The sequence below is a fragment of the Pseudorasbora parva genome, chromosome 17 (genome assembly GCF_024679245.1).
Source record: "Pseudorasbora parva isolate DD20220531a chromosome 17, ASM2467924v1, whole genome shotgun sequence".
In the NCBI taxonomy this organism is placed as follows: Eukaryota; Metazoa; Chordata; class Actinopteri; order Cypriniformes; family Gobionidae; genus Pseudorasbora; species Pseudorasbora parva.
Window position 1 is genome coordinate 22858854 of NC_090188.1, and position 14860 is coordinate 22873713.

The following is a 14860-nucleotide window of genomic DNA, read 5'->3' on the forward strand; positions in this document are numbered from 1 at the left end:
TTGACACAGAAATACTCCATCAAACGTCCAACATTAGTTTTTGAAACTTTGTCTATGTTTAGGATGGGAATCCAAGTCTTTAACAGTGTAAAAAGATCAGTATGCATGAAACAGCATTTCACCCCCCCTTTAATGAAACCGGTCTTGATAGATTAGTCATAACAAGGATACAATCTATGCCATGTTTGCTCAAATTTGCTGTCCGCCATTTTGAAAAACACGTCAATCAAATTGTTGGCATGCATGATAATAAAGTTGATTTAAAGCAGTAGTTATGTCTGCAACACTGGCGTATTGCCACCAATCTTTCGTGTCTCACTCTGGCCACATTTTTATAATTTGATAACAACGCCACCATTGGTCAAAGGGGATAAAAGTTAATCAAATTACAAGTGATTTTTTTATTTGTGATAGTTCTGCCATTTACTCATTGGCCCCTGTTGTGCTTGGCCCTAATAATTACTGCTTGCAGCTATATTATTTTTTTAAAATTCCATTCTTTCAATTACCTGTTGTATGACTTCATAAGATTTGGAGAACACATCATAAACAGGTAGACTACTTTTATTGTATACTTTTAGATAGCCTAGTTTTTGCACTTTTGGAGCTTGTTGTATACAAATATCTATGTGAAACTTTTTTCCAGAGAAAAAAATGCCCAACAACATAGGCTATGGGTTATAACCTATTTTTTACAGTCTGGTTACAACCCGCAAGTAAATGACAGAATTTCTGGCAGAACTATCCTTTTCACAACTTGTTGTTATTGTTTGGTAGTCATTTCAAATTAGGAAAAGCTAGACAATGAAAAGGTTAATGTAGATTAGAGAAATAGAGAAGTACGTACAGTAATACTCATAAGCACATGCACATACATTCACCAGATTAAAGAGCCAATTAGGAGGGAGGGAGAATGGGGGGAAATGGCAGAAGCCCTTCTGTTTCTGCTTCACTGAATTATTGAGTGTAATCATCCAGGTCTTTAATGGCTGGTCCAGAGTGGAATTAATTTGGGTGGTGTGGGATAAATAATGCATTATGGGTAAGGGTGGATCTGAGCGTGTGCAAGAGGTCTCTCTCCTCCAGCTGCCTCTGCATGATAAGGGTGGGAGGGGCCGGGAAGCGTGCCGCTCAGTGCAGTGGGCCAGTGGGACATGAGAGGGGGGGAGAGAGAGAGCGAGAGAGAGAGAGGAAGGGAGGAAGGGAGGAAGGGAGGAAGGGAGGGAGGGAGGGAGGGAGGAAGACAGATGCTGTCCAGAACAGGCGGAAGAGGTGCAACAGGGCGAGGCTCAGGAGGAGAGAGGAGAGTGTGGATCCCAACATGTGGATGGAGGACAGTGTTGCTCCGCTATGAACACCATGCTAAGCCCCAAGATTAGACAGTCCAGGAGAGGTAAGACTGATATGATCTGCCTTTAATTCTCAGCATCACTGGCATGCGTTTCCATCCGTAGCAACACCCTCTTCTGTCTGCTTTAACTGCGCTCACTACCGGCTCATAGTTCCGCTGATCTCACAAATCTCTGAGGCTCCATGGCAGTGATTCAACACACTGGGCGGTTGCTTGGAAACATCTTTCAGCTTGATTAGTGGTTAATGAGTGTAAGTGGTCTCTGGCTTTGTGTCACACTCCTTAACCAGGAAGTCATGATTAAGATCTTGACACATGCTGTTCCTGTTCGTGCCTCATAACGTTTCACATTGTGATTTTATTTCACTTTCAAGAAGTCAAGAAGGAGTGTGCTAATTATATTTCCATGTAATATTCTATACATGAACTCATATTCTATTCTTGTTCTATGATAAATTGTAGTCTCAACACTCAAGGGACTTATAGGTGTAATAAATCATAACAGCTGAATGTCAAACTGTTTCACCTGCATGAGAAAAAGCTTGCTGACAATAGCCTGTAGCCTGCTATACTATTGGGCGTACAGTATACTTATGCTAAATGTCATATAGAATGTACACTAAATGTAATGTACATACAGTAGCTTGTAGGTTTATTGATCTGATGACACTTGACAATAAGGTTCAATTCATTAACATTGTTAGTTCATGATACCTGACTAATGTTATTTATATGTATGTTAGTTATGTGTGTGTGTGTATATATATATATATATATATATTACATTTCCCATTCTATAAATGAACATAATAGTATTATGAACATGAAATAACAATCTTAACCTAGATTGTTTGATAAATTAGCCAATTTAATAAATAAGCCTATTTATGATGCCAAATTGAGCCTTATTATACAGTGTTACCATCTTTGATCAATTCCATGCACAAAACAGGTGCAACATCAAGTTGAATTGATAATAATTGCCTGTTTTTTATTTTAGTATATGTTTTTATTTCTCCTCCTAAATGGAGAATAGTCTCGTCTGCTTCTGCAGTTGTGGTAAGAGGCTGTTTGTAGATTGATTTCTACCCTGCTGTGCAACATAAAGCAAACAGGAGCATTTGAAGCGCACTGTCTATCTGCTGGGCTCTGCATTTGTCATCTTGCATATGGATTGTGTCACTTTTAGGGAGGGTGTTGGGTTCGCCGTGTTTTAAGCTGCTACAGCACATATTCCAGCACAGCAGGCTAAGAGATACTGCCAGGTTTCATTTGCCGACTGGTGTGTCATTCCATTCTGAGTGTCAAAACATTAAGTGGATTATGAATGCCTTTTTAATTTTGTGTGTTTTACATGCTGTACTTAGGCTTGATACAATGTGTATGTGCGTTTGCGTGTGTGTTAAGTGAATTCATTGACCTGTATTATTTTAATAATTCCTGCTATAATCCTCTAGAACATTATAATAGAGCTGGATTGAAGTCGGAGGTGGAAGTAAGGAACAACCCAGCAAGATTCATGATTCATTATTATTCTGTTCCTCATGCCATACTCAAGGTGTCCTCATAAAACAAGTCTTGTACAAAACTCTTTCATTACGAGGCTATTTTAAGCAGCCTGGTCTTTTTAGGCATAGATTAATTGTTGATATTAATTCTTAATAATTCTCAATGCCTTCATATTCAGTACCAGAGCCCTGAAAGGATATTTAAGGAACAGACACACAAAAGAAAGGCTCCTTTTGTCATTCCAAAAAATGAGTCTGAATTAAATATGCATGGGCCTGGTCAGACTTCCAGTATTTTTAGACTGTGAACATGTCACTGGAGCAGAAAATCAGACAAATGGAGGAAAACTGATGCTGACCCCTCTGCCCGTTTGTCAACCTGCACGTTATTGAGAGTTGGCCGCTAGGTTTACGGGTAATAAGGAAAAACATCATTCTGTGCATCCCTGGAGACTGTTTTTCAAAAGGCTGGATCATTATAGGGGCTTTTCTCCCACCCTCTTCCTTCCATTTATGCTCTCTCACTCTTTCTCTCTCCATGAGGCTATGAGGCGTACATTTACACTGATGAGGCTTCCATTACTTACAGTGATTGAATCAGAACGGCAGCGTTTGCAGCCCTTCATTCAGATGGGGAGGCTGAGGAGCAGAAAGGACAGGCCATTTTTGTTATGCAGTACCTTTACACTTTGTAACTAAGAAATAATATGCTTGTGTTGTAATTCTAGGAAGTATAATATAACTTGATCATTTACACAATGGCAAGAAAATTATGGGGATGAAATTTAACAGGAGGGGGAAAGCATTGTTCTCTTACATGATGCGTGTTGTTTTCTATATAATTTTATATAATTAGAATTTTTTCTATATAATTTTAAATATATTTTTATTCAATAATAAAAGAATACAGAATATAAAATTCATTAAATCCATTGCTAATACTAATGTGTGTGTTGATGTTTGTCCACCAAAAATGACATTACTTCCTGGGTGATGTCATTTTTGGAATTGACTTGTATTATTTGAAGGGAGGTTACAAAGGATTAATAAATTGAGAATTTGATTGCCTATTATATAATATAATATTTCCAATACAGTAAGACATATATAGTTGTATATATTATAAGTGGCATAAAAGTATGAAAGTAATGATATTGTCAAAATGTGAGAAAAGGAACAAATGAATGATTTCCAATGTAAAAACATTTTAATAAATTTAAATACATAATTGTAATATTTTATCCAATAAATGAAGACATACTCTGTGCATATGAAAATGGACTGCATAATATGAATGACCCGGACATTGTGGGCCACTGTGATGAAGGCTAGAGAAGAAGAAAAAAAAAATCAATCATGACTTAGCAAATAAGAGCAGTGGGATAAGACAGAATGAGGGAGATCCAGATTCCAGAGTGATCCTGAACACGACTGGACAAAGGAAGCTTGGGAGTGCACTCTCTTGTTTACTGCTATCCTGCTGCTCTCAGCACACAGGAAAGAAAGGATTGATTTTTTTTCCCCTTCCGGCCCACGAGCTGCTTGTGTCACTGGGCATGCCTCTCAAAAACAGCTGCCCTACCTGATCCGCTTTGCTGTGGTTTGTGGTTGTCTCTGGTCAACATAAGAGGAATTAAAATTCATGAAGAGGCCAAAAACTTTTGCTTTTGCATTACTGAGCAACCTGTCATAAGGCATGCATGATACATCTTGTTTTCATCTGTGGTGGGAAATTACTGGCATTGCCTAACACATCTAAGCATTTTTATGCATTCTGAGCAAATACTTGTCCAAACTAGTGGAGGTAAATTGTCTTGGCATATGAGCAGAATGGGAATGTAAATGTGACATATAATCTAACCTTACATGTTTGAATGTATGTATTTATGTGTGTTTACGTTTCCAGCTAGGTCTAAGAGCATGGTCATGGGGGAGCTCTCCCGCGGCTCCAGCAGGCCGTCGTCACCCAGCCTCCAAGAGAGGGCGCTGAAAGCAGGCTGGCTTAAGAAACAGCGCAGCATCATGAAGAACTGGCAGCTGCGCTGGTTTGTGCTCCGGACTGATCAGCTCTACTTCTACAAGGATGAGGAGGAAACCAAACCACAGGTACAGTTGGAGGAGGATAGACCAACCTGAGAACAGAAATAAGGACAGATATACTGTTATGATTTCATTTATCTGAAATAAAAAGTTGCCTTTTTTCCAGGCACATTGATCAAAATATAATCTGACCCTGTTCTAAACAGCGTGACAGTTAATGTAGGCCTACCAATAGATTTTTTTTAAAAAAGGATAAAAAAACTTTGACCTTTCATTTAATTTCTGATCAATAACCACCACCTCTAAAAAAATCAATATGTTATTATTCTTACTGATTTAAGCATTGATTGTGAGATAACTAATGACACTATTTTCCAGTTCAACCCCTAAATCCACAATACACACTGTCTACAGAATAGCGTGCTCGGCACTGTACAACACTGTATTTTACGTTCTTAAAATGTATGTGTTAGATATCTAAAGTGCCTAAATCATTTTTGAGTCACTGTATGTTCACATTTTATGAATATATACACTATTGTTCAAAAGGGTTTTTTTATGTAAAAAATATACTTATATTAAGCAAGAATGCATTAAACTGAAGGTGACAGTAAAAAACGTTTATAATGTCACAACAAAATCTATTTTAAATGAATACTCTTATTTTGAACGTTTTCATCTTAAGTCAGATTCCACAAAAATATTAAGCAACACAACTGTGGAACTGTTTTCAACTGTGATCGTAAAAATAAATGTTAGGCAGGAAATCAACAGAGGCGTCTTTCAAAAACATTACAATACTTTTGAACCATGTACATGTTATAAATATAAAAAAAATGAAAGTCAAGACACCATTCAAACATGTGCACAAAATATTAAATATATATTAAAATATTTGAAATCTGCTAAATAAATTTGTAGTTTTCAACCCCCTAAAAATCAATTTTTTCCTTGTTGCTGTTCATGTATCATGTCTTCAAGTATTGTGTGTGTGTGTGTGTGTGTGTGTGTGTGTGTGTGTGTGTGTTTGTGTGTGTGTGTTTGTGTGTGTGTGTGTGTGTGTGTGTGTGTGTGTGTGTGTGTGTGTGTGTGTGTGTGTGTGTGTGTGTGTGTGTGTGTGTGTGTGTGTGTGAAATTGAATGCAAAATAGTTGCTATTTTGTATCTTTTGTTTGTGAGTTGTATGCTTGTTATTTTGATCTGAAAAATAATCACAAAAAATAAGTAAAGAAAAGCTAAACAAACCTAAGAAAAAAAAAAATGAAACTAAATATCACATATACTAGAGATTTATTCTCCCCTGTCAGCGAGGCTTTGGAAACAAAGCTATGTCCTCCACTGTCTCCATTACAGCAAGATGACATCAGCATGCTGTTAGCCTGACAAACTCATTTGGAAACAGCATGCCCTCCTGCTTGGCTGTAGTGTAAGTCAAAGCATTTAGCGGATACAGAGCAGCTGACCTATGACCCCTATTGCAGCATGACTTTTCTCAGCGTATACCGCCGACTCTGGCTCATCCATCCTTCGAATCGTATTATTCTCCTCTGGAGCCTGTAAACTCCCTGTAATGTCCCCCTCCCCCAGACCCCACCCCATCCCATCTCCATCACAGCTAAATTCAATCTCCGCTGCAGAAATGTGCCCGGCTTGCATTTGAGTGGGTAACCCTATAAGCATTTACCCTTATCGATGCATACCCTCTGAAATTTCATTTAACTGCAGCTGAATGGCAAAGAGGATTTTAGAGCGATTAGAACTTGCATTTCTGTGTTAATGCAGCAAAGGTTGGAGGATGAGCTAAAGGTGGCTGGTGCATAATTTATGATTTGACTGTCGTTGTGTCTAATTATGCATGACTCAGCATTGCTGATTACAGTGTAAAATTGGGCCATGCACACAACAAAGAACACAAATCCCACAATTTCTTATCTGCCCTGAAGCTGAACCCCCATAGGTGCTTATTAGCACCACAAATCAATTATCAAATTACAATAGCCTAATGGAACACTGATCTCCAGTTTATCACGACAGACGAACTGTTAATTCTGCTAATGCTCTAAAAGATAAAATGGCTTAAAATTGTAAAAATGTCTAAAGCCGAGTGAACTGGACACAAAATGTGCTAAAGAAGTGACTTTCAGCCCTCTTTTCGCTGTAAAGTCATCTTTTCTTTCTTTTTCCCTCCAGGGATGTATCCAGTTGCAGGGTAGTCAAGTCAACGAGCTGACAGCCAATCCCGATGAACCTGGGCGGCATCTTTTTGAAATAGTTCCAGGTATGAGATAATTAAATATACCTGAATGTTCTGTGGTCTGATTAAAAAAGAACAAAAAAAAAAAAAAAACAACAACAACATTTTAATGTGCTGTCAGGGCACAATCTGTGCACTTTATATTTTATATTCACAGCATACTCTTAGTCCTACTTATATAATATAATGGCAAAGCAAGAAAACAAACCAGGCACTGTGCTCAGGCTCTCAACAGGAGCTTGCATATTGTTGCTGATGAAATACAGCTTCCTCATTATCAGAGTTAATCACTAGAGGGCATGAGGTGTCCTCTGAGGATACATGAAGGACATTTGTGAAGACTAAAATCCATTCATTTGCAAAATGCTGACCACCTACTGCAAGGTTCCAAAGTCTGAGATCAGATTGAAAATCGGTTTGCTTTTATTTAAACCTTAAAATAAAAAAAGATGAATAACAAATTAAAAATAAAATTGAAAAAATTATGACACTGAAAAAAGAAAAGAAAAAAAAGATTAATAAATACTTAAGATTATTTCTGGGTTATACATTTATGACATTGCAGCCTGATGAGTGCTTTCATTAGGCATACTGAATATTGTAAAATTCATTTTTTTATATAAATTTTCCTGTTCAACCTTTGACTCAGGTTATGCTATTAATATAATGCAATACATAGATTCGAAAATAATGGGAAAAAACATTTAAGGTAACACTTTACGCTAAGGTTTCATTTGTTAATATTAGTTAATATGAACTAATAATCCAAAATACTTATACACCAATGATTCATTTTAACAATTACTATTAGCATACACTGTTGAAAAATGACATTCTGTCATCAATTGCTCACCCTCGTGTCACTCCAAAATCCAAAATATTTTTAATTAAATATGAGAGATTTCTGTCCCTCCATTGACAGCTATGCAACTGACACTTTGAGGCTTCAAAAAATTAATAAAAAGATCTTAAAATTAATCCATATAAATTGAGCGGTTTAGCCTAAATTGTCTGAAGATACATGTTTAGATGATTAACAGATTTAAGTTCGGCTTTTATTCACATAAATTCATCAATCAGTTATGATAAACGGAAGCTCAAGCATATTGAGGTTCATTCTCATGTTACGCAGCACGTTTGAACTTCCTCAAAAACCAATGAGGTTCATTCTCATGTTACGCAGCACGTTTGAGCTTCCTCAAAAAACAATGAGGTTCATTCTCATGTTACACAGCACGCTCAAGCTTCCGCAAGAACCAATGAGGTTCATTCTCATGTTACGCAGCACGTTTGAGCTTCCTCAAGAACCAATGAGGTTCATTCTCATGTGTTAGGCAGCACGTTTGAGCTTCCTCAAGAACCAATGAGGTTCATTCTCATGTTACGCAGCACGTTTGAGCTTCCTCAAGAACCAATGAGGTTCATTCTCATGTTACGCAGCACGTTTGAGCTTCCTCAAGAACCAATGAGGTTCATTCTCATGTGTTACGTAGCACGTTTGAGCTTCTGCAAGAACCAATGAGGTTCATTTTCATGTTACGCAGCACGTTTGAGCTTCTGCAAGAACCAATGAGGTTCATTCTCATGTTACGCAGCACGTTTGAGCTTCCTCAAGAACCAATGAGGTTCATTGTCATGTGTTAGGCAGCACGTTTGAGCTTCTGCAAGAACCAATGAGGTTCATTCTCATGTTACGCAGCACGTTTGAGCTTCCTCAAGAACCAATGAGGTTCATTCTCATGTTACTCACCACACTTGAGCTTCCGCTAGAACCAGTGAGGTTCATTCTCATGTGTTACGCAGCACGTTTGAGCTTCTGCAAGAACCAGTGAGGTTCATTCTCATGTTACGCAGCACGTTTGAGCTTCTGCAAGAACCAGTGAGGTTCATTCTCATGTGTTACGCACCACACTTGAGCTTCCGCTAGAACCAGTGAGGTTCATTCTCGTGTTAAACAGCACGTTTGAGTTTCTGCAAGAACCAGTGAGGTTCATTCTTGTGTTACGCAGCACGTTTGAGCTCCTGCAATAACCAATGGGGTTCATTCTCATAAGTTACGCAGCATGTTTGCACTTCCGGAAAAACCAATGAGGTTTGTTCTTCCGCATCAAGCTGATTCCATTGAGCTTCTATTATTTTAATCTATTTATTATATAAAGCCATCAAGTCTCTTTAAAAAATGTGGACTAAACCTCTGAATTTATATGGGTTCGTTTTACGATCTCTTTATGAATTTTTTGAAGCATCAAAGTGGTAGTTTCATAGACTGTCAATTGAGGGACAGAAATCTCTTAGATTTCATCAAAAAGATCTTCATTTGTGTTCTGAAGATAAACGAAACTCTTAATGGAGTGGAACATGAGGGTGAGTAATTAATTACATAATTTTCCTTTTTTTTGGTGAACTAACCCTATAAGAAAAAAGGTAAATTACCAGTAATTGTTAAGTCTTTCATCAGTTTTTTTCTGTTTAGTTGTCATTTATCTTGTTTGCCACACATTATCCAACTGTTATTAACTTTTAGAAATTTTACCAAGCAACAATAATATACGATTGGCCTGAATTTCTAATTTAAAGTAAACAATCCACTTCTGTTGTGTCACATGGGTCACACTACAGATGCAGCAGTATGTTCCCGTGGGACAGATTCTGTTGAAGCGTCTATTGTTTACGTGTACTCTGGGAACCGCCGCATATCACATCATTCTGCACAGCCTGACCCAGAATCTCATAAGCCAAGGACGTGCTGGGTCAGGCTGTTGAACCTTGAATTCGGTATAGAGTGTCATAGGTTAACATGAGCTTTTGCAGGCAGTCCTCTCATATGGGGGACATTTCTTGATTCAAAATAAAGACTTAGGACCATTTCAGAGCGTTTTTGCTGTTAAAAATGTGAGTCGCAGATCAGTGGAATGAAAAAAAGCACAAGGACTAAAGAGCCGTTTCTTAAAAGTTGAATTGATTTAAATGTTTTCATAATACCATGTCATGCGTGAGGCACCGCAAAAGATGCGAACACAGTCAAACATTGCATTGCATTGAAAAACAATAGAAAGTAGCAAAGTGAAAGGGAAAAAATTTGTTCTGTGTGGATGGCCCCTAAATGGGTAAAACTAATACGTATTTGCATGTCTTGTCCACAGTAGTGTTTTTACTGCATTCAATGACACATGCTTGACACGTGCATTTACTGATGCTTGTTGTCGAAAACCCAGGAGAGCCATCATTGACTGTCAAATGTTAGACAATCTCATTCACTGTATTTTGACAGTTGGACTTTTTTCTCCACTTATCTGTGGCCCTAACAGTCACCTTATTCATGCCCTTTTGTAAATAGATTGCTGTTTACGAACATGATGTTAGATTTTGATGATGAAAGATTTTTTTTATTCCAATCCTCTGCAGAAATCCTAAATAAAAAATCTGTTTGCATTATGAGACTCATCTGCTAGGGTCAAGTTTATATAGCTTTGGTGATGCTATAGTGAAATGGTGTTTTCTTTTTGCCTCTTATTGGGATATTTTATATAGGTGCCTACACTGCCTAGCAACACATGGACTCTCTCTAGTCTTTGTCGTAAAAAGTGACTGATGAGAGAATTCTCTCATTTACAACAAGTAAATATCACAAGCTGTTGCTACAGCAATCAAACCTGAACATAAAAAAGTTCACCCTATTCCAAGACGTGACTTGGCATTCAGGAATGAGGTGTCTGTATTCTTTTCTGAGACTTTTAGTGCTTAGTCATATAATTAACTTTAATACTTAAATGTAATGCTGAAGCAAAATCTAAGTATGAACAAGTAAATGATGGAAGGAAAGAATAAATCATTACACTAACGTTTAAAAGTTTTGGGGTCAGTAAGATAATTTTTTGCTGTTGTTTTAGAAATGAATACTTTCATTCAGCAAGGACTCATTAAATTGATCAAAAGTGACAGTAAATACATTTTTAGTGTTATAAAAGATTTCTTTCTAATAAATGCTGTTTTTAAACTTCATCAGAATCCTGTTCATCAGAATATTAAGCAGCATGACTTTTTTTATTATAATATTATTAATAATAATAATAATAATAATAATAATAATAATAATAATAATAAATATTTCTTGAGCAACAAATCAGCATAATAGAATCAATTTGGAAGGATCATGTGACACTGAAGACTAGAGTAATGGTGCTGAAAATTCAGCTTTGACATCACACGAATAAATGACATATTAAAATAGAAAGCAGTTATTTAGAATCGTACAAACATTATTAGTCTCCAGGTATTCATAATGGATTTATGAGTTCATACTTAAGTGAAACATAAATGAGAACAAACTGTCATGCATGAAAATCACACTTTTTGTGTAAAAATATAAAACTGATTAGTCATTGATTATTTGGCATGAAGAGTTGACATAAAACCCTCTGATGTGTCTTGGTGGTCTTGCATTTCAGATTATTTTAATTACGATTAAAAGTGAATAAAGGCTAAATCCCCTGTCTCTGAGAGTCTTTGCACACTTCTTAGGAGTTAGAGAAAGAAGAGCACTTAAAAAGGCCAAACAAAAGGCAAGTCTTAGCAACTTCTGCTGAGAATTAAGCATGCATTATTTGTTGAGATTCACCAGTGGCCTCAATACACACACACACTCACACACACACACACACACACACACACACACACACACACACACACACACACACACACACACACACACACACACACACACACACACACACACACACACATATATATATATATACCCTTACGAAATAAAAATATATTGCAGTATATTGGAAAATATCATGTAATACATTAGGCAATATATTCACATATATGGGATTTAATATTTATATTCTCCAATATATTGCAATATACGAAAGCGGCAATCATTTGTACATTTTGCCTTACATTACAGGAATATATAATATATTGTACAATACCATCAATATATTATTCCAAGTATTTACAATATATTAAAATATATTTAAAGTAATATATTGGTAAATATATTTTCCTTTCGTAAGGGTAAACTTTATATACACTTTTTACATTCTGCAGTTCATTTCTTACACCTTGACTATTATTGTCACCCCTATAATCCTTTTGCAAAGTGGACACTGAGCTTCTCTGTGTAATGGTGTTTTGTTATGTACTGCAGACTAAACCCGCTTTCCATAAGTCCTGGTCTTTTTATATCAGTCACTCAAACAATGGCTCTATTTACGCCTGCTCTCAACACAAAAGTATGACTGCAGACTGGAGTAGGGAGGTCTGATCCGAGCATGTCCTTACAGCTGACAGAAGCATCACGCTCTGTCTGTGAAGATTGCAGTTTGGTACATTAAAAGCTCAGATCTAAAGCCTTCTGGCAATGTGCAATAAAAGCATCTGTGTAACACACAAAGCCCCTTGTGGTCTCCGAAATGTCTTCAAAGAGGGGAAGTTTTAATTAATAAGCCGTTAGATTTAATAGGGGAAAAGATCCAGGCAACATGCAGAGATTTGTGCGTCAGGCTTACAGAAATGTTCAACCGCCCCCCATGTGAAGTCACATCAACCCCCAACCACACACACGCACACACACACACACACATAGATTGATTAGCCAGGTCTGTTTGTGTTTGGGGGGGATGTTTGGCAAAGATGAGCACTGTGGTGGCTCTGCTCATGAGGGTGAGCGAGGGCGAGTCTGACAGACTAGGAGGCGGGGAAGAAAAAGGTTGGGAAAAAAGAGAACACAACAAGTTCTTTTTTTGAATGAATGAATGAAGCAGACTGAGGACTTGTTTTTCGGGTTTCTGGTGGTGATGGTACTGTGGGGTTCTTTGCGCACTCTCTTTCACTCCTTTTTTTTTTACTCTCCTGTTCTCGCTGTCTTTCTCCGTCCCATGCACAGTTTTCCCCTCTCCTCTCTCCCTCAATAGCCTGCACCTAGCACACACCTATGTTGCGTATTTACCTTCCAGGAAGGCCAGAGATGTAACTAACATGGCACAGCTGTAGGGCTGCCCTCTTTGGCACCAGCGTGCCAACATGGGACTCGGTTGCCGCAAACTGCAGGAGCACCGATCTGTTCACGCTAAGGGTAAGGATACACTTTCCTCATAAAGACGGCATCTTACCTATATCGATCGATATGTGAGATTTACCGTGGTGAAAGTACAGTACAGCGTTTATAGCCAGAAAAGAATTTATGGAGCAGGGGATTTTGTTCTTTAACCTGTAAATCGTCTGTGTTGGATCCAGCTGCGGCTTGTAAGGACTGTAACATCTGGAGTGTCAAATGCATGAAAAAGATCCAGGAAGCTGTGGCTTTGTGAGCTGTGTATTTTTGGAACAGGCTGTGAGGAGTTGCTGCTGGTGAGGTAGTCTTGCATGAATGTGAGGGCCTGTAATTTCGCCTGAGCTATGCTGAAAGGTGTTCGTCTGCTCTCTGATCTGAAACTGACACTTTAACCCTTTCCTTGCTCATTTTGATTAACATTTCATATGAAGTTAGTTCATGAATAATTGGGATGTATCAATATGGCTGTTTATTTGTGTTATTCCATTATACATTTGCAGGTGTGTAGATTTTAAAGATGGGTTCCAGGAGCTAAATACTCTTATTTTTCTTTGTAAAACCCATAAAAGAGAAAGTATGACTTAAATATTGGGGGTTTTAGAAGATTTAAATAATTGATTTTGTAATTATTTTAATGTGTTAAATGTAATTTATTACTGTGATGACAATGAGTTTTCACTATCATTATTCCAGTCTTCAGTGTCACGATACTTCAGAAATCATTCTAATATGATGATTTGGTGTTCAAGAAACATTTCTTACTATTATCAATGTTGAAAACAGTTGCCTTGTTTAATAATTTTGGTGGAAACCATGATACATTATTTTTTCAGATTTCTGATGAATATAAAGTTCAAAAGAACAGCATGTATTTGAAATATAAATCAAATGAATGCTGTAGAATCACATTATAAATCTACTTACTGTCACAATTGATCAGTTGAATCAATGCATCCCCGCTGAATAGTATTAATAAGTAAAAAAAACAAATAAAAAAAAAACATCTTAATGACCCCAAACTTGTACAGTTTTTGTACTTGCTCTGTACTTGTTTCCCATAATATTTCATTCAATTTACGGTTATTGTTCCATTTCATGTCATCCATATCAAATGTGCAGTTATAAAATATTGTAATTTATATATTTATTCCATATACGATTCTATATTTCTTAAACAGCTTCAGTTTAAAACTAAGCTACTTGTTTTTTCACCTTATACAGTATCAATTTGTTTTATGTGTAATGGCCACTTGAATAATAATAATAATAATAATAATAACAACAATAATAATAATAATAATAATAATAATAATAATAATAATAATAATAATGCTAAATGATATCCAGTAAATAAGTTAAAAATAGCACATTTCTTTTTTTCAATGAAGGAATACGTTATAGATTAATGTTTCTCAACCATTTGTATGTTTAAATAAACATATTGTCATGTATAACCATGGGTATCATAGACTAATGATCACAAAGTTTAGAATAATCCTTGCATTTTTCTACAAAGTAAAAACACACTAATGGCTGTCAGAATGTAAGGAAGCCACTGTGGGTCAACTGATTTTATGACAGTGGGAGTCATGGGGGCCCATCAGGAGAGCAGAGACTCACCAAAGAGCAGCTCCCATCTGCACTAAT

General features: G+C 36.9%; 1 protein-coding gene across 3 annotated transcripts in view; it reads left to right on the forward strand.

Annotated features, from left to right (window-relative positions):
• Positions 1–14860, forward strand: part of arhgap22a (Rho GTPase activating protein 22a) — a 56452-nt gene that overhangs the window by 6944 nt on the left and 34648 nt on the right. The window contains exons 1-3 of one of the 3 annotated variants that reach the window (XM_067420653.1): positions 1269–1393; positions 4766–4965; positions 7089–7176. In XM_067420653.1, coding sequence (XP_067276754.1) covers positions 1351–1393; positions 4766–4965; positions 7089–7176 — 331 coding nt within the window. In that variant the 5' untranslated portion in view covers positions 1269–1350. Of the gene's footprint in view, positions 1–1268; positions 1394–4765; positions 4966–7088; positions 7177–12898; positions 13235–14860 lie in introns of those variants that run through there. The other 2 variants (XM_067420652.1, XM_067420654.1) reach the window with 2 other exon arrangements.